Genomic DNA, 20,904 nt, shown 5'->3' with positions numbered 1-20,904 from the left:
TTTCGAACTTACTTTGGTCTGCTGGTCTACTTTTGCATCGTGCTTGACCAGTATTTCAGCCACCTGCACTCTGTCCTCCTGAGCAGCGAGGTGTAGAGGTGTAAGGCCGCTCTGAAAAATAAAAGAAATCATACACCATTATTACTGCCAGACCTGTGTCCTGTCTTGTGGTTTTCTGTGCTCTCCTTGACCTAGTTTTACCTCGTGTATGCCCATATTTGGTTTTCCTGTTCCCATTTAGTTCCCATTTAGTTAGATCAGTCCCACCTGTGTTGTATTAATTAACCTCGTTTAGTTTATAGTATTTAAGCCCTGTGTTTCCCTGTCTCGAGTGTCCGGTATTAACGTTGATGTTGTGTTCCTGTGTGTTCTCCCTGCCTTGTGTTACCCCTGTTGGATTGTGGATCATTAAAAGACTGTTTCTTTGAGTTTTACCCTCATCTCCTTGCTTCCCTTGTGTTTGATCGTGACAGAATACCGGACCAAACAGTAAGCGGCGCCCCCATCTCCCTGTTTTGTTTTCTGGTTTTTGTAAGTTTTTTTTGTTTTATTTACCTGATTTTTTTTCCCACGGCATGGAAGTTGCCGCTCGTCATTCCGCTCCTAGCCTGCTTAAATTAAGTGTGGGAGTTCGGTGGGATCGCCGTGAGTGCTGCGAGTCTGCTGGCCGCTCGTCAGTCAAGTCTGCCGTCCGTTCACCTGTCTAGACTGCCGGTTGCGGCTAACCCAAGCCCGCCAGCCACTCATCAGTCAAGTTCGCCGGCGGCTACGAAGTCAAGTCTGCCGGCCACGGCTCACTCAAGCCTACCGGCCGTTCCGAAGTCAAGCCCGCCAGCTGCGGCTCCCTCAAGCGCGCCGGCCACTCTGAAGTCAAGCCCACCGGCTGCGGCTCACTTCAGCTCCGAAGTTCGCTCCAGTGTCCTGGCCAAGAGTCCAGTGCAGGCTCCAGCCCCTGACCAGAGTCATGCCCCCTGAAGTATTTTCCACAGGAACATTTTTAATCAGTCTTGTCGGCCTTGTCTTGTCTGTTGGGGTTCCTCAGAAGCTGCTTGCTTCTCGTGTTGCCTCAATGGAAGTGGTTCCTGAGTTCAACCCTGAGAGGGCCCCTGTCACCACGTTCAGCCCAAGGAGGGCTTTTGGTCTCATGTCCGTCTTTCAGATGAGATGTTAAACCGAAGTTCTGACACTCTGTGATCATTAAAAATCCCATGGCACTTCTCATAAAGAGGAGGGGTGTAAGCCCGGTGTCCTGGCCAAATTGCCACCATTGGCCCTTGTCAATCATGGCCTCCTAATAATCCCCATCCACTTGATTGGCTCTATGACTCTCTCTTTCCTTTCTTTCTCACCCCATTTAGTTAGATCAGTCCCACCTGTGTTGTATTAATTAACCTTGTTTAGTTTATTGATTATTTGAGTGTCCGGTATTAACGTCAATGTTGTGTTCCTGTGTGTTCTCCCTGCCTTGTGTTACCCCTGTTGGATTGTGGATCATTAAAAGACTGTTTCTTTGAGTTTTACCCTCGTCTCCTCACTTCCCTTGTGTTAGATCGTGACAGTTACATGGCTCTGTGGAATACTTCTTTCTGATTGGTCACTTGCTGATTTCTAGTCTAATATTTTTTTTGTTTGTGGCCCTATAATATAAGCGAAGTCAGGATTCAACAAAATGGGTTCTGGTAGTCGCTTGATGATCTGAATAGTAATTTATTTCCAAGTGAAGTAGAGAAGTCTTTTTTTTTTGTTTGCAATTATTCTAAATAGGAAGGTGCATAAATTTGTGTAGGCCTTGGGCAGAGTTTCCCAAACTGGAAATCGTGAACTCTGGGGGGAGGGAACTACAGGGGGGTTCATGAGTTGATGAAAAGCGAATTATTAATTATATCAAATGTAAAATTAAAATAAATAAATGGTGCTGCACAATAATTGTGATATAGCACTGTTCGCGTGAACAGTTTCTCAGTTCACAGAAAATGCAGCAAACTCCATCTCTGCATGTGTTGCATTTAATGTGGAATGAGACACTATCACAAAAAAGGGACTTTCACAAAAAAGACTTAATCCACTTTAAGTCTAGCTACAAATAGAACAACAACAAAAAAAGATTAAATATATTATCTGTTTACTTGTATGCCATGACACTGACACTGGAGTGTCATTAAATTCTCAAAATAATTTAAAGAACTTCCGTTCTTATGAGGTACCATCAAGTAAACATTTTACATCTAAGTGGTTTGGCTGACATTTGTAATGGTCAGTTTGGATGACAAAAAAAGGTAAATTTGTTATGTTTATTTATGAGCAATAGCTAATAGCCTGATGCTGAGGATACATACTGTGGTCTTCCTTGATCTAGATCTTACCTTAGTGGCAGCATTGACATGTACACCCCTCTCCAGCAGCAGGGAGGCCATCTCTGTGTGCCCCTCCTGGGATGCCAGGTGTAAAGGACTCACTCCCTGTTTGGTCAATGTATTGGTCTCTGCTCCATACTGAAGCAGCGCAGAGGCGATCTGTGTCTGGTTCTTCTTTGCCGCAATGTGGAGAGGTGTGTAACCATTCTGCACAGAAGAGAGTAACAGAAACCCTCAGGTTTTACGTTTTTTAAAGGCAGAGATATCTTGCAGTCAGTTTAAGATTTGCACCTTAGCAGTAGCATGAGGTGAGGCTCCTTTATCCAAGAGCATCATCGCCACCTGCTGGTTATCATAGTGAGCAGCTACATGCAGTGGTGTGAGACCATACTGGTTCAGAAAGCCAAAGACAGAAAGAAAAATTACAAAAGTGAACATTTACAAAATAAATTTCAATGATTAGGTGATTAAAACCTGATTTTCACCTTTCCAGTGTCATCAAGAAGTGCTCTCCGCTGAAGGAGGAGTTGTGCCACATCCAGACAACCATATTTAGCAGCAACATGTAGAGGAGTGAAGCCTTTCTGTTAAGGGAAGGATATTTGTCTTTAGTTGATTATAGATTAATACATACTCTACACTCTTCAAAATAATTTGGGGTCAGTATTTATTTATGTATTTATTTATTTATTGATGAATATTTTTGGATGAATACTTTTATTCAGGAAGTACACATTACATTTATAAGAAGAGTTTTACGTCAAATAAATGCTGATAATATTAAGAAATATTTATTGAGCACTAAATCAGCATACTGAAGACTGAAGTATTTTACATTTGAATATTATTTTGAACTATTTTACATTTGAATAATATTTCACAAAATTGTGAAATATTATTACATTACAATTTTTTCCCTTGTTTAATTAATTAGGTCCTTCATTTTAGTAAATTGTGAGCATGTTGTACTAATTTATTCCCTATTTTGTATTCATTTAAATGAGGAAACACATTTGCACAACATGGCCACATTTTACTAAAATGAGGGAACGAATTAGTACAAAGTTAAAACAAATTCTTAATTCCTGGAGAAGATATATAGTTCTTGTCTGCATATCATGTGCGGGGCTCCGTATAAAATAATAGAGTTATTGAAAAATTTTGATAGTATATTAGAATGAAGGCCCCATATCTCTTTCACAGATCTCCTTGCAGTCCCACCTTGGTGGCGAGCGAGTGAGATGCTCCAGCCTCCAGCAGCACTGCAGCCGTCTCCAGCTGACCTTCACGAGCGGAGATGTGCAGAGGTGTGTATCCATTAGTGGTGGAAGCATCAGGATGAGCCATGTGCTGCAGTAACAACTGCACAATCTCTGTCTGACCCAGACGAGATGCAATGTGAAGGGGTGTCTGGTCCTCCTGGAGGCAAGAGATATAGTATATTTAAAGCTTTGTGTGTAGTCATTAACATCTGTATTCTCGCTTTATTCAGTAAGTGTTTATATCAACTGACTCTGGCCATGGCATCCACCAAAGCGCCGTTCCTTAGCAAACATCGCACCACCTCCATCTGTCCTGCCCTTGCAGCCATGTGCAATGCCGTCTCACCACGCTGAGGACACACAAAATCAGTACTACAGGAAATGCATTTCTAGGCCTTTTTGAATTTGTTTATTTAGAGGAGAGTAGAAAAGACAGCAAATGATATAAAAAATTCCCAGCATTAGCAAAACAGTGTAGTAAAGCATGAGTTATAAAAAATAGGCTCTGAAAGTAGGGGTGTGCAATAGTTATATAGTCTAGAATAATATAGTAATAGTTGTTTTCAGGCAGATATGTACAGGCAGATGTAGTAACAGCTGCTGTTTCACTGTGTGATGTAGTCTATTAATGCAGTTAGAATGCAGAGAAGAACTGATCCGTGTCTCTGAGCAACACAAAGAAGTGTTTCATTACTGAATGAATCCTTTTTTGTTCATATTTATAGATATACACATGTACATCTGAATGCCATATCAAATGAAGCTTACAGTATGTCATCTATGCTGAGCAAAAAAATTGATTTTGTTAATAATGATTTAATTTGATTGGTAACAGCTCAGTAGTGTCTTCTTATTATAATTTAATTTATTGATAAAACCTAAGATTTGCTCTCAAATCAATTTAGGGGGTCAAATAACACAGCTAAGTTTTATTAAATAACACACCTTATACTACTGTGATCCAACCAATGCAAAGAATATGAAGAATATTAAAAGATTTCGGATTCAGCTCCACTAAAGGCCTGCCCTAAACCAGCCAAGTTTTTCAACAAAAATCCCAATTTTTGTCAATATTACACACCCCTATTAGAAGTCGTAAGAAATGTATTTAAATGTGGTACAAATCATGTCCAATCATGATGACCGTGTACTCACAATATTACAGACATCAGGTGAGGCTCCATTCTGTAGCAGCAGGAGAACAATATTGAGGTGCCCCATAAATGCTGCAACATGGATTGGGGTCAGGCCGGACTAGGAAGAAAGAGAACAGAAAGTAGTTATGGTTACATGCACCAATATTCATCAATCCGAATGAATCCATTCTGATTTCAGATTCTGAAAGTTCTGTTTATAAGAACTCTAAACATTCCTGTATGAGCTACAGTTTAATTATTAGAACAACAGTGGGCTAACAGAGCTAAGTTTCATTATTAGGCTTGAAATAAACTCTAAAAAGTTGCATGCTAAATCAGACAATGTTTTCAGAAATAGTATGCAAGATTAAGACTCTTACTTCAGTGATAGCTTGAATTGAGGCTCCATATTTAACCAGCAGTTCCATGACTTTCACTCTGTTCTTTTTGCAGGCAATATGCAGAGGAGTGAAGCCATTCTGACAGACACAATAAATACATCAGTAATGCTCATTTACACTAGCACACATTCATTTGACTTATCTATTGAAAGACAAAGAATTACCAGTGCTCTGGCATTAGGATTCGCTTTCTTATCCAGCAGTAATTTTGTGACTCTGTAGTGACCACAGTGGGCGGCAACATGAAGGGCAGTCAGGTAGTCCAGTGTGACATCATCAACCGGTGCCTTGTGTTGCAGCAGGTGTTTCACACACTCGACGTGATCACCCTGAGCAGACATGTGCAGCGGGGACAGGCCATTCTGTGTGTGTGTTGAAATAGAAAAAGAGAGAGGAAAAAATACAGATCAAAAAGTAATAATAATAATATTTTATAACAATACCGTTTACTGCATTTTTATATTATGCAGCCTTAGTAAGTATAGGACACTGATTAAAAATATGTATCATAAAAATATGATAAAAATATACTTTTCAAATATAAACATGAAACCACTTAGTTCCCTGTACCTTGGTCCGTGCCAGTATGGGAGCTCCTCTTTCAAGCAGTATTTCCACTGCAGGGTCATGTCCACTTCTGGCTGCACAGTGCAGTGGTGTCAGCCCATCCTTTGTTCAACAGAGAGAAGATAAATACAGACAAACAGCATATATGAAACCACACATAAATAATGCATTATGAAAACTACTACTAAAACACCTATCGCTGCTAAGTTTTTCCAAATAAAAGCAGCATTCATAACGCACAGCTCACAAAAAGCTAGCATTATCATTATTGAATAGCTACACCGTAAAAATAATAATTAACTTAACATAATTTGTTAGCCCCCAGCATTCAATTTTTTAGTTTAGTCAACAAAAATATTCCAGTTGTCAGTTAAATTAACATTGAGTAACTTAAAATTTCAAGTTGACTAAATTATTTTAAGTTAAAACAACTTTTTGAAACTATTTATTTATTTTTTTACAGTGTACATACAGTACAATAAATGTTTCTCTGAACTGCTGTTAGGGGTATAGGCACTAGAGGATACTTGTTTCACTGCATTTTAATGATACTGTCAATACTCACCCTGGTCTTGGCGTCAATCTGAGCCCCCCTGTCTAACAGCAGAGCAATCATGTTTATATTTCCTCGTTTGGAGGCCACATGAAGAGGGGTTATACCATTCTAAACAAAACAATACATTCTTTAGCAGAGATTATATTTTCATAATCGAAAAAAGACACAAATAGCAACACACACCGTCTTCTAAAACTGCAAGTATTTTCTTAATGTGCATATGAAATCTGATACAATTTATACATCATAGCAAAAGATAATTAATTCCCTCCAACAGAGTTTTAACTGTACAGAAATGAATAAAAGAAAGAATGCACATAAACATACCCCTGGAGTTTACCCAAAAATGATCAATGTGTGATTTGAGTGAATAACAGCTTAAATATTATTCTGTTCCTTACAGAAAGCACTGATTTTGAGCAGTGGTTCTCAACTAGGGGGTCGGAGCCCACTAGAGGGCATCAGTAAACTTCCAGAGGATGCAGGATAAATAATAAGCATTTAAGTTAATAAATTATTATTATTTTATCATCATAATTGCTGCAGAAGAAATATCTTAGCTTATATTGGGGGAGGGCTTTGATTATAGTGTTGGACAAGGGGGGCCTTAAAGTAAAAAATTAAAAGTTGAGAACCACTGATTTAGAAGACTTACTACCAAACATTTGTCAATATAAATTGCTGCTTTTTTAAGGTTTTAGCAGTATAAGATCATACCCTGGCTGTGAAGTCTACAGCAGCCCCTCTGTTGAGCAGCAGCGTGGCCACATTAACATTACCATAGTGAGCAGCAATATGCAGAGGAGTGAAGCCACTCTGTTAGAGGATGGAGTAGTATTGGGATAAAAGAAGGAATAGAACAAGGAAAAGAAGAAAACAGAATGAAGGTAAATGTCTGTGCTGGTCTGTTTGGACTGTTTGAAAACGTCCGCCATTCATGATCTACCATGCAGCATTCCCATGAACCATCACATTTGTGCAAAAACTTAAAAGATAGAAAAATGGAAAAGTAAAAAAAAAAAAAAATAATAAATAAATTCTGGATTCTCATCTGCTACCAATGGATCCAACCACACCATGCACTGGAGTGAAGATAAAGAAAAAAACTGATGAAATAAGAAAAAGAAAGATTAGATTTGTACATGTAATAATATATGAGCACATTCCCAGTGTCATATGCGTCTTCATGAGAGAGATGAGAAGTTTCTCAGTGACAATGAAAGGAAAAAAAGATGACGAACAAAATGTCTGAACAAACAAATGTTATTCAGCAACTACTCACTACATAGTACTAAAGATGAAAGTATAGATAGGAAATTGACATTGTCTGTCTTACTCATTCGTTTGATGGAGCCATTTATTCTTACCTTTCCATTCTGACAGACATGGTGCAATTTAAAAAACAGAATTAACAAAAAGGTGCAGCAAAATGTGACCGAGAGACTTCTACACAGAGTGTCAGCGTGAGTTCACATGCACAATTAGGAGCTAAACGTCTGTTTAGTCTTTTAGTAAAATCATAAGTGGCGTATAAACAACATAATGCACCTCTAATTTCTGCTCAAAACGTTCATTGAAATAAAGGAGCATAAAAACGTGTTGATGAGCTAGAAACACCCAAAAACCTCTTGAGGTAATAGGGTGCTGCTACTAAAATAAAAACAACTATGTTTCATGCACTACAACATTTAATAGGACAAGACTCTACTCTTCCCATGCACTGTAAAAGAAATTCAGTGTTAAGTAGCACATTAGGCTTTATAAGAGCCGAGACAAATGCAGGTGCAGGATTCTGCTGAGAATCTTAATACCTCTGTAGTCCTGTTGACCATCATCTGAAGGAGTCGCACACGAGGAGGAAAATATAGCATTTTCATTAATATGACTTTTTAAAACAATTTTAACATTTTTATCTTAAAAGGAGGGATTTCAAAAGCAAAAATATAATTCAGTGAAGATTATAAATAAAGCCAAAACAAGTAGCTAGCTAGTGTGAACCTCACTGAAATAGTTCACCGACAATTTTCATTTCAGAAAATTTGAGGAAGATTAACTTAACCTCAGGTCATCCATGAGTTTGTTTGCTCACCAGAAAAGATTTTGCTAAATTTTGCATTACATCACTTGCTCATCATGCACCTTCTTCAGTGAATGGGTGCCGTCAGAATGAGAGTCCAAACTAAAACCTTGAAACAGTCACTTCTGAAAAATACCAGTCCATAATAACGCTTCCTCCAGTGAAAAAGTCAATCCACTGTTGTTCTCTCACATCGAAATCCATCAACGTATTTGTTTAGAACTGTTTTGAACTATTTTCATTAGTAAACGGTATTTGATCTGTGCCTGTTTGTCTCCTGATTCAGACAAGATGACTTTTCACTGGAGAAAGTAATATTATAGAAAGAGGACTCATATTTTATCTGGAAGCAACAGTTTGAAGTTAAAAACATCTGCATGATTCTCCAAATCAGTTCCTCAGTTCAACTAATCTGCATCTTGGATGGCCTGAAGGCGAGTAATTTTCAGCAAATTTTCATTTTTGTGTGAACTATTCATTTAAGATGAATGAATTAACCAAATCAGTCAAAATAATCATAAACACTCCTTCAAAAATGAATTGTGGTACCATGGTACAGTCATAGTATAACATGCTTCTTCAAAGAACACCATGGTACAATGATACTGTACTGAATAGTAAACTCAAATGTTCAAATAACACACAATGCTCTCATGACACCATGTCCAAAATAGTACTATCATGGTGAAAAACCTTAAAACAATGGCATTATCTATATATACACCTGTCAGAAAACCACAGAATTACTATAGTTCCATCTTTGAAAAAGCATGAACATTAAATCCTCACTATTTATTTTCTCACCTTAGACTGGACATCAGCATTATGGTCGTTCTGAAGCAGCAAAGCAGCAGACTTGGTGTCATCTTTGCGGGCAGCGATGTGGAGCGCAGGCAGGCGGACTTTACCTTTTGTGTCATGTTCCAGCAGCAGAGAGACCACCTGATTATGACCCTGCTGCAGAGCAATGGCCAGAGGAGTGAAGCCATCCTACAAACACAGACAACAGACAGGCAGAGATTAACAAACAAAACCAGCTCTTTGTTCAAAAGCATAGGCCATAAACAGGTTGACCAATATGCAGGTCAAAACTAAGTCCAATGGTTGGAAGTCCATATGATCCACCACACAAACACAACGCTCGCAATCACAAACCTCTGTGGCCATGCTCTGGTTTCCACCATTCTCCAGAAGATATCGCACAACATCCAGGTGATTCTCTTGAGCAGCCATATAAAGTGGAGTGAAGCCATTCTGTAGTAACAACAGGTACCGTAAAGCTTAACACTATAACATTTTATTGAATTATATTTTAAGCATAATAAATACAATTATATATTTTAAAAATGGTATATTGTTATAATTTTACAAGCTTTTCTCACCTGTGATTGCGAGTTTACATCTGCTCCTCTTTTCACCAACAACTTCGCAACGTCTTTCTGCCCAGCCAGGCAAGCAATGTGCAATGCTGTGTTCCCTTTCTGGAAAGGAGGAAAGGGAGATACTTACAGTATTCACTGTGATTGTGCACTTGTTGTGTATGAATTCACTGGTACTTGTGTGAATTATTAAAAGCACAAAAGGATAACATTGAAAAAAGAAGAAAAAAAAAACTTGCGGTCTTGCTTTATCTTATAAATATCAAACAAATTTACTTTAAACAAATAAATTACAAATTCTACAAATATTTCAGTTATCTATAACAAAATATCACACATTTCAGACTTTTTATACATGTGACCCTGGACCACAAAACCAGTCTTAAGTGTCAATTTTTCAAAATTGAGATTTATATATATAATAAGCTTTCCATTGATGTATGGTTTGTTAGGATCGGACAATATTTGGCTGAGATACAACTATATGAAAATCTGGAATCTGAGAAAATCGCCTTTAAAGTTGTCCAAATGAAGTCCTTAGCAATGCTAATCTAAAATGAAGTTTTTATATATTTACTAAATATATTCATGGAACATGATCTTTACTTAATATCCTAATGAGTTTTTGCATAAAAGAAAAATCAATAATTTTGACCCATGCAATGTATTTTTGGCTATTGCTACAAATATACCCCAGCGGCTTAAGACTGTTTTTGTGGTCCAGGGTCACATATTTTTTTTACTTTTCAATTCAGTGACGTTTACACTATAAGAAATTGAAAAATGGATAAACCGCTGTAAGAAAACAATATGGAAAATTCAATATATGTGAGAGAGTATATGTGGGCTGTATATTTACATACTTTTCCTACAGTGTATTCATAAAACAACAACAGCTATTTGCCAATGAAGACTTCACTACTATATGAGACCTTTGACCTGATCTGCAGAAATCTTATCAGGCAAAAAAGGGCTATTACAAATCTAGTCCATAATTAAACAAATGAATGAAAAACACTTTGGTCCTCATAGAACTCCCTGCAGTCAGTGTGATTGCTGGTCATGCGTTTATAGTTCCTGGCTTATGTGGGTGTGTCTGTTTGGCCCTGTGTGTCAGATGATAGGAGTCACCAGAGTCCAACTGTACTCATCATACACAGTGCTGGATGACTAGCATTCCATCAGATTTACTCTCTCTCTCACCATTTGGGAATCACATACCCCTCCCTCCAATTTTTCTGTTTATGTGTGTTTAACCTTGGTTGAAGAGTCCACGCTCGCACCCCTCTCCACAAGTTCCTCCACCAGCTCCACGTGACCCTCTTTGGCTGCTAGATGGAGCGCATTGAGTCCATTCTATGCACAGAGGGAGGCGTGATTAATATGTTTTTGTGATTAATATAATCAGTAGAAATTTGATATTAAGCTACGATACAGAACAAGACAACAACAAATTTTGCAACAAATTTGTAAAATAATAGCAATATACAAGTTGCATAAAAAAAACAGACTTTAGGCAGGGTAATTTTATAATGCTAGAATAAAAATGTTTCCCATACTAGATGTCTGATATGCATTCTCTTGAGTTCATTAATAAATATGGAGAATTGTTATGTATAGCTCTACACTGTAAAAAAATGACCGCGGTTTTAAAGGTAAAAAACTGTGAAAATGCTACAGGAAAAATAGGTATTTAAGTGTAAATTTAAGTTAAAACCGTAAAACCTAAAATGTTGTTACCGTATTTTGTACGGTAGAATTCTGGCAACCACAGCTGCCGTTTTTTTTTACCGTAAATTTTACGGAATTTGTTTTACAGTGTAGAAAAAAGACTGAAAATATTAACTTTCAAAAAGATTAATTATGGAAATTTGATGTTGAATATATTAGAACATAATATAATATATATATATATATATATATATATATATATATTTTTTTTTTTTTTTTTTTTTTTATTCTATACCTTGTTTGAAAATCCTATTTCAGGATTTTCAATCCTAATCCGATGATCAGAAAAATGGTCGTTGTGAATTTTAGTCATTATGAAATATCTGATTTTCATTATATCATGTACAAAGCCACTTATTAGTAAATAAAGCTTGTATGTTTAAACATGGAATTTTAGTGTTTAATCCCTTTTTCTCAAGATGTAAATAAGCATTCCTTTTATTCAAACATCACCACCTGTCTTAATTTACTAATGCACCTCATTCATGACAGCTCTTGTGTAATGCAGTGTGGCTAACAGTCAGACTCGTCATTGAAAGCAGAGCGAATTAACGAAACGCTAATCTCATTTATTTGGATAATGAAAGCTAGAGGAGTTTTCACATCCGGAGAGAGAGAGATTCCGGTGAAAGAGTGAAAAGAAAAAACAGATAAAACATGGGCAGATTATATTGCAATATCACTCAGCGAGGATTAGAAGAGTGGGCTTTAGAGAAAACGGCATGAAATGCCTGTCCATTGTTGTACTGATGTGCTCATTACTGGCAACTCCAGATGACATCATAATGGATAATGTCATGGTCAAATTTATTATACATCACAGCAGAGGCAAATTCAGCCCATTACATAATAAACGGGTCATAGCAACCCTATGACATTTGTCTCTGATGTCAATTCAGTCCATTTCAACTGAAAATTTTTATAAATTCATTCAATTATATAGAACTATTTTTATTGTTCCTAGTTTGACTAGACCTGTCATTACATTAAAACATTTTTGCTATTTCACTCCCAGCTGCATTTAATGTAAAAAAAAAAAAAAAAAAAAACAGCACAATAACACTTTTCAAGGGAAATATTGCACAAAAGGTTGTTTATATCATGTATCAGCATATATACTATTTCATTTGGACACGTGGCAGTCAGACTTAATGAAATGTGCCTTATTCCACAATCATAAAAAGTCTTACACACAAAAAACAATGTTATTGTAACATTAAAGCACTTAAAACATTGTTTTTCAATTTTTTTGTTTTCCAATGTTGGTTCCATAGCTCAAGAGTATTTGTTTGGCAGTATGATGACCACAAGCTTTAGTACTACATTTACATAATATTTATAATGGCACACCTTGCTAAAACCAAAACTGTGAAGATGATTGGTTGAAAATTGTGCAGGTCGTGCCTGTGCCAAACCTCACTGAATGTATTTTGCATGTGGTCTCTCTTGTAAATTCATACATTCTCAGAAAAAAAAGGTATAAAGCTGTCATTCGGGCAATACCTTAAGGTACAAAGGTTAAAAAGCACATCTTTATTTACCACTTTTACATATTCAAACATAAAAGTACATCTTAGTAAGTACCACTCCACCGACAGCTTTGTATCTTTTTTCTGAGTGTATATATGACTGGATAAGGAAATGTTTTTTTTTTTTTACATGCATGTTTGATGCTGTTTGATTTCAAAAGAAATCAGTTTAATATTGACTTTACACTCATTACGATTGAAGATCAATTAGCTTAAATATATTGTGTGATATCAGTGCATTGTTATGCCAGGGGTAATTTGTAAGGAATGGTTGAACACAGCAGTGCTGTGACAGTGGGAGGGTTTAGTTAGGCAGAAGGTACAGAAGGTCGGGAGTGGGAACAGCTGCCAGGGACACGCATGAGTAAAAAGGCTTTGATGTACTAGAAAGAACTGCTTGGCAGAGGACTAGCTGATAATGTTAGCAATGTAGTATTTGTCAGGAATCAGTATGGCTCTCTATACATCATAACAATGCAATTTGTGCCCAGGCTGGACATATATTGAGGAAAGCAAAGTAAAAAAAAAAAGCATACACATTTCTAATAATCAGGATTATCCTCCATTGACAAAGCACAATCTACTAGGACTTTCTAAAGAGTTTGGAGCTAACAGAACATTGACAGAACATGTCTCTTAAGCTGGAAAGAAGTTTATGTCTATACCCGCTTCCTGGAAAACCATAGACTTCAAATTCAGCATTAATCAACAGATTTTATCACAATAGATTAGATTAAATTCATATAAATACATAATCTAAATGTCTTGAGATGTAACATATGCAAAACCTCCAATTGGTGAATTCATTTGAATTGCATTAAAAAAAAAAAAAAAAAAGAGTATGAAATAGGAAATTTAGTATGAGAAGAAAATAAATGAGAGGACATTGCAATTATTTCTTAGATTTTTACAACACTGAAATTCTGTTTGATGTAAAACGTTACCTGGTTGCATGTGGAAATGTCCTGTCCGCTCTTGAGGAACTCCAGCACCTTTTCAACATTACCTGCCCTGGCTGCCCTCAGGAAGCTGGTGTTACTATCCGACTGTATATACAACACAAAGGAAAAATTTGAAGAAATATCAGCCCAGCACTAGTAGAAAACTGAAAGCAATATTCAAGTGATCAAAGTCAATGCGACTCATTTTACTTCCATACTGACATATTTCCAAGATATTAAACAAGAACAAATGAGTGAGATCTATGACATTTCTGATAATATACACTACTGTTCGAAGGTTTGGGGTCAGTAAGACCGCATGGTACCGAAATTCTTTCTGAAAATTCATCTTTGCCATCACAGGAATGAATTACATTTTTACAAATATATTAAATCAGAAAACAGTTATTTTAGTTTGTAGTAATATTTCACAATATTACTGTTTTTTTTTTTTACTGTTTTTTTGAGCATAAGAGATTTCTTTCATAAACATTAAAAAAAATTCAGTGGGTGTATCTCCTTTTATCAGAATTGTGTTTGAATGTGATATAGACAGCAAAACAGAATGAAGGCAGCTGACAAGACACACACACACGCATGCACGCACACACACAAAAACACTTGTATATGTGGTTAATGGGGACTCTCAGTATGCATAATGGTTTTTATACTGCACAAGCTGTATTTTCTATTCCCTAACTCTAAGCCTATTCCTAACCCTACCCCTTCATAGAAAAGTATTGGATTTTTTTTAATTTTAAAAAACAATATTTAGTATATTTATTTAAGCCATTTGGTTTACGAGGACACAGGGAGTGTCCTCAAACCATGTTTATGCTGCAGTACACATGCCATTGTAAAAACCTTGTCTCTTGCACAGAGAGATCTGCATGTGTGCATGGTTATGCACTGAAAGTCTTGCCATGTGAGGAAAAAAATGTATGCCAAGATCAAATTTCAGATTTGGCATCAACAAGCAAACATGTGTTGATTATACTACTTCAGAGCAATCCCTTTTAAAGCCTTTGGCATAAGAGCCACAACTGTGACAATAAAACCTGCATGTGCAATACCAACACAAAATCTGATTAATGAACACTACAGAGCAGGTAGAGAGTACAAGTACCTTTCAACTACCTTTCAAAAGCTGCACAAAATTTCTTAAAACAGACAGTATTGTTACGAAATTATATTAAAACCTTTAAACTTCAAGAAACCTCTAAAGTCAAGCATTTTCAATAATGGAAGCAAGCATTAAGGTATTTATTTTAATCTTGTTACATTAGAACTGACAAGAACATTGGTGCTAAGTTCTGACAGAGGTATTTAAGAAGCTAATGAACAGTTCAGTAGCTCTCAGGTCACGTGGAGAGTGAGGCATCAATGTGTCAGGTCATCACAGACATGACCTCTGCTCCTTCTGAGGTTGAGAGGTCACATCTCAACGTGTGGGATCTGAATAAGATCTATCCAATGGAAACAGACATACTTTTACATTAGTGGTCACCATTATTACCTTTCTGAGGTAAGACATATACTATACTATACTTGTTAAAAAAAATAATAAAAAAAATTTAATTAAACACCAAAATCCCTAAACAGCTCAAACAGCTTTAAATTATATCAAACAACTTTAATCAGCTTAAATTTCCAGCAGGTTATGTAGGTTAGTGTTGTTTTGATGCTGGTCAAACCAGCCAGGCTAGCATATAGTCATGCTGTTGGCCAGCAAATCTTAGTTAGTGAAGCTAGTCAGTTAATATGGTCTTTCTGGTAATGCTAGTTGACCACAGAAGTCTTGCTGGTTAAACTAATTAAGAAGCCTATTGGAAGCTTTCCAACTTAAAGGGATAGTTCACCCAAAATGAACATTCTGTTATCATTTACCCATCCTCATGTTGTTCTAAGCCTGTATAACTTTTTGTGAAACACAAAATAAGATCTTTTGAAGAGTGCTGATAACCAATTCAAATTGATTTTCATTTCATGACCAAAAAACAAACAAAAAAAACCTGACACTTATTATAATAAAGGTTCTTTATTAGCAACAATTGTTCCATGAAGAACCTTTAAGATGCCATTAAAGTAAAGGTTATTTATAAAAAAAAAATGTTCTTCAGATTATTAACATCAAGAAAAATAAATGGTTCTTATAAGAACTGTTAATTTAATTAAGCATCACTCTAAGAAAACCCTTTTGGAACATTTATTTCCAAGAGTGCATTTCTCATCTTCCACAGAAGAAAAAGGTCATACAGGTTAGAGACAATATGAGGGTAAGTAAATTATTAAAAATATATATATAATTAAAAAAATATATAATTTTTGGGTGAACTGTCCCTTTAAGTCAAGATCTGAGAAGTTGAAAATCCTTAGTGAGATGTTAACTGCAATCACCACACTAAAAAAAACAAAAAGAGAGAGAACACTAAGTTAGAAATGTTCTGTATTACGACCCCAGCATAACAAACACAGCTGGACTTTTCAGCAGGAAAATCACCTAAACAATCCTCTACTAAACCTAGATATTATAATGATTGTCTTACCATGGTATCTGCCACAGAACAGTAGTAACGGTCCAGAGATGGATCACTTCCAATGGTCTGCAGGCCTTTACCTGAACCACATGCCTTACACATTGCTGCATTGCCCATGGTAAAGTGTGACCCAAAGCTTAGCAAAAAAAACTGCACTACACTTTACATCAATCGAGTTTCCGCACTCACTGTGCCTTTTCCAGTGATAACAACCACTGAACATCAAATCGCTCCCCCGGAGATTGATTCTCGCTCACATGCACTTAGCTTTATGGGTTTGCATTATCCTCAGTCTTCAGGTAGTACCCAGGAGCCCATTCAATTACCAGCTTCAGAGCATCTATCCAGCTAATGCGAAATCCCCCAAACTTTCATGTCTATGTTTCTCCTCAGGTCCCGAACATCATCTCTTATGTGCTCTCTCTGATCCCTGCCCCGTGTCTTCTGTGAGAATCTGCATCCCGTATTGGCACAGACGCCTTGGCTCTTGTCTCTCTTCCCGTCTGGCTTCGTGACTGACAACTGCGGCCGTAAATGTGTCTCCCATTGCTATATCAGGCCGAATATCCACCCCGTCCAGGATCCAGGGCTGGGTTATTTTTAACCCCTCCAGGCCCAAGCAGCAATGTGACAGAGCACGGGCCAGCAAGGGGCAATCTTTCTGGGGAAGAGTCAGCTGGAAAACTTGTCCTTTTCCTCCTGACGGCCAGGAATGTGCATCCACCAGGACAACTGAGGAAGAGGGTGTTATTTACAAAAACCCTTGGTTGTCATACCATCCATGGTCTTTAAAATCATGGAACATCATTTAAAAGGGGTTCTTATCCTCAAGTAAAAGCTCTTCCAAAATGGTTTAACACCACCTGAATCCAATTCATCATCCATGCGGAGTGTAACAGAGATTAAACAGCTATAGCAATGCCTACAGAATCAGACTAAATGCATCAAGGCATCAGCGTCTGTGGGTCATCTCTGGTCCCGAGGCAGTCCGCATTGACCAGACTATGATTCAGCATTTGGTTGACTTCCACTACAGACATAATGACCGGCCATTGACTGCCTTGATCAATGCCATGCCCCCTGTTAACCATCCTACTATGGGTTTTACTACAGTTAATGGGGCAATAATGATAAGTGTGATTAAACAGTAAGGAACACATATAGCCTTTAAAAACAAAGCATAGTGAACTATGTACAAGTACAGCTGATAATGTAAATTAGCTTGAGACATTTCTATTGATATTTTCACATTTCACTGTGGTATACTAATATACAAAAATGTGTAATTCTCAGGAAAGAAGAAATCTTTTTTTTAATCTCATGCTTACCCAGGCTGCATTTATCTAATGAAAAATACACTAAAATGTGAAATGAACTGTTTTCTACTTTAATACATTTTAAAATGTAATCATTTATTGCAAAACTGCATTTTCAGCAGACATTACTCCAGTCACATGACCCTTCATAAATCATTTTAATATGCTGATTAACACAGACACAGTGAACTGTTTTTGTTACAAACAGAAATCTTTATAAATGCAAAATTAAAAATATTTTTTAAATCCATCCTTGCTACATAAAGCAATTTTGTCCCAAAAATGTAATGTACTTGCAAACTATAACTAGGCTTTCCCATTTAAAAATAATAGTAATATTTCTGAGGAACTAACATTATAAAAAAACACTATAAAATTGTATATTATACTATTTACATATAAATTATGTTATACATGAAAATTTCCACATGCAAATTCTAATTCTATGTAAATATTCTCAGCTTCTTATGTATCTCAATTATGATAACCTGCTAAGATTTCAAGTTTCATAGGCATTTAAAAACTCTGTAATGATGACACTGCCAGTCAAGTAGTTATAGGTTGCAGCAGGCCATCCAGGTCAAATAGTGTTAACACATGAAGTCTGTTTTATGACACATCTGTGATGACAAGACAAACACTTTAACTCCCATCAACACTGCTGCTTATTCAACCTTTTCCAACCTCTCTTTAGAGGTGATGGATATTTCATGAATGATTTGTTCATTGCGTCTGTCACTTCACGAATGAACAAGACTCTGGAGGTGAAATAGTCATTTGTGTTTCTCATAATTTATCTTGGCTGCATTATAATTATTTCCCGATTTAAATATGATCAAAGATTTTATGTGAATGTGTACAGGGAATTTTGCTATTAAAAATATAACATTTTAAAGGGATAGCTCACCCAAAAATGAGAATTTTGTCATTAATTACTCACCCTTGTGTCATTCGAAACCCGTAAGACCTTCGTTCATCTTCTGAACACAAATTAAGATTTTTTTGATGAATTCCGAGAGCACTCTGACCCTCGCATAGACAGCAAAGGATACTAACACAGAAACGTAGCAAGGACATTGTTAAACTAATCCATGTGACGAATGGTTCAGCCAAAGCTATGAGAATACAATTTGTGAACAAAGAAAACAAAAATAACGACTTTAGTCAACAATTCGTCTCCTCCGCATCACCCTGGCGCTATTTTGGAGAGTATCCACTGAACGTAAACGATTTATGCAGCACCACGCGGAAACGTTGTTTTCGTTCAGATCAAAACGTAAACAATGTATCCGCATGGTGCTGCTGACACAGAACAGCATATGTTGTTTACGTTTAGTGAATACTCTCCAACATGGCGGCAGGGAGGAGACGATTTGTTGAATTAAGTCGTTATTTTTGTTTTCTCGTAGCTTCGTAAAATTATGGTTGAACCATTGATGTTAATGGATTATTTTAAAGATGTCCTTGCTATGTTTCTAGACCTTGATCGTGTTAGGATCCTTGCTGTCTATGGGAGGGTCAGAAAGCTCTCTGAATTAATCAAAAATATCTTAATTTGTGTTCCCAAGATGAATGGAGGTCTTACAGGTTTGGAAAGACATGAGGGTGAGTGATTAATGACCGAATTTTCATTTTTGGGTGAACTATCCCTTTAACTCTGTTAAAATGAATAAAAAGAATGACTGAAAATGTATTCATTATTCTGAACAAGATTGAACAAGGTGGTAAAAATAATTTCTTAGTTGTTTCTCACTATAAATGAATACATTTTAACTGAATAAAATAAAACGAATAAATCAGCCATTAAAAAAAACCTCATCTTTGATACAGTAAAACATTTTCAAAACTTGGAAGTTCTTGGCAGATTGCAAGAACAAAGCTAAAGCATACATGAGTTACATCAAAAGGTTATGTCATCTCATATGTAGCCAATGAGATTTTGCACCCTAGAGACAAATCTGCATACAGGATGATCCTATTTCCTAAGCCTCTTCCAGTATCTGTGGATCTCTGAAACAGGTGCGGAACAGCTGACTACAGGATTTATCCCCGGAGCTCATCTCTAGTGCAAAAATACTAAAATGCAACCATAAAAAATTGCATTAATTATTATATACTGCAAGTAATAGTGGTGATAACTGTCTGTACACAATTGAGAACTAAAAATGATTATTAATAATAAAGAAATCATAAAGGCAAGTTATATAAAACAAAAGTAAAATAAAATAATTAGATTTTGCATTAAAAGGCATGTATATGTTGTTTGACTGGGGCTACTGAATTATATTTGTATATATACAATAACCCTCTGTGCATGTGAATGCTACTGAAATTAACTCTCATCACATTTACTTCTGCTAACACTGAAAGCACAAAAACCGAATAAATACAGATTAAAATATGAAGAACAACAACTGGATTACTAGATGCAACATTTGGATATTATGAAATAAACTATTTTAAATAGTATTAGGGCTGTCTTTGATTACACTTTCTTGACTTTGCAATGATAAACGTAAAGATATTGACATTCATTGATCGCAGAATTCTTTAAACAGACACGTGTGATAGGTCAGCTGTATCTGTGCTGTTTTAGTATACCTTGCGTTTGCGTTCTGCTCTCTCTCTGTGTCTCTTGCGTCTCTCTCTGGCTTTGGCGAGAGCTTTTATCTCAGGAGGTTGTTCCAGTTCCCGTGCCTTTTTCAGGTGTGCTGCTGCATGTGCCATGATGACAAACTACGGCCACCACAAAAACCATGCACAGGTTCTCCTCTATCGCTTCAGATGTGGAATAGTCCCATATCATTTATCATGTTAATGTAAAGCAAATGTTGGAGTCCTTGTTCTGCTTTTCCCAGTGGCTCCTTTGAATAAGGTGATACTGGACACACTGTGCCAGTGTCCTCCCACCATTCACTCTGAATAATTATTTAGACTAAACTACTCTGATCCGCTGTGAATTCCCTCCTCAGTGCAGTTTGTTGTTTCTTTTTCCCCTACAGAGAGTTACTCCAGTCTATTGGTTGGCTGAAGAGAGAAAAGCCTCACTTGCTGAATCTGAATATATATCGCCATGGGTGAACTAGGGACGAGAGAGAGAGAGAGTGAGGGAGAGAGA

The 20,904-nt window shown here is 36.7% G+C and overlaps 1 protein-coding gene across 1 annotated transcript in view; it reads right to left on the bottom strand.

Moving 5' to 3' along the window:
• The window catches only part of LOC306872735 (ankyrin-2-like), a gene marked incomplete at its 5' end in the record, with an annotated part of 48,277 nt that extends 27,764 nt beyond the window's left edge, over positions 1–20,513 (bottom strand). The window contains 20 exons of the mRNA XM_079421495.1: positions 13–111; positions 2,364–2,561; positions 2,646–2,744; positions 2,840–2,938; positions 3,576–3,773; positions 3,868–3,966; positions 4,772–4,870; positions 5,133–5,231; positions 5,318–5,515; positions 5,724–5,822; positions 6,286–6,384; positions 6,994–7,092; positions 7,644–7,652; positions 8,088–8,111; positions 9,158–9,343; positions 9,509–9,607; positions 9,736–9,834; positions 10,990–11,088; positions 13,937–14,038; positions 20,388–20,513. Of these exons, the coding sequence (XP_079277621.1) occupies positions 13–111; positions 2,364–2,561; positions 2,646–2,744; positions 2,840–2,938; positions 3,576–3,773; positions 3,868–3,966; positions 4,772–4,870; positions 5,133–5,231; positions 5,318–5,515; positions 5,724–5,822; positions 6,286–6,384; positions 6,994–7,092; positions 7,644–7,652; positions 8,088–8,111; positions 9,158–9,343; positions 9,509–9,607; positions 9,736–9,834; positions 10,990–11,088; positions 13,937–14,038; positions 20,388–20,513 (2,229 nt within the window). The remainder of the gene's footprint in view (positions 1–12; positions 112–2,363; positions 2,562–2,645; positions 2,745–2,839; positions 2,939–3,575; positions 3,774–3,867; positions 3,967–4,771; positions 4,871–5,132; positions 5,232–5,317; positions 5,516–5,723; positions 5,823–6,285; positions 6,385–6,993; positions 7,093–7,643; positions 7,653–8,087; positions 8,112–9,157; positions 9,344–9,508; positions 9,608–9,735; positions 9,835–10,989; positions 11,089–13,936; positions 14,039–20,387) is intronic.
• Positions 20,514–20,904: the final 391 nt, after the last annotated feature.

Source organism: Barbus barbus (assembly GCF_936440315.1).
Source record: "Barbus barbus genome assembly, chromosome: 7".
Classification (NCBI taxonomy): domain Eukaryota; kingdom Metazoa; phylum Chordata; class Actinopteri; order Cypriniformes; family Cyprinidae; genus Barbus; species Barbus barbus.
Note: the sequence above shows the minus strand (reverse complement) of the source record. Positions and strands in the feature narration are given on the sequence as shown.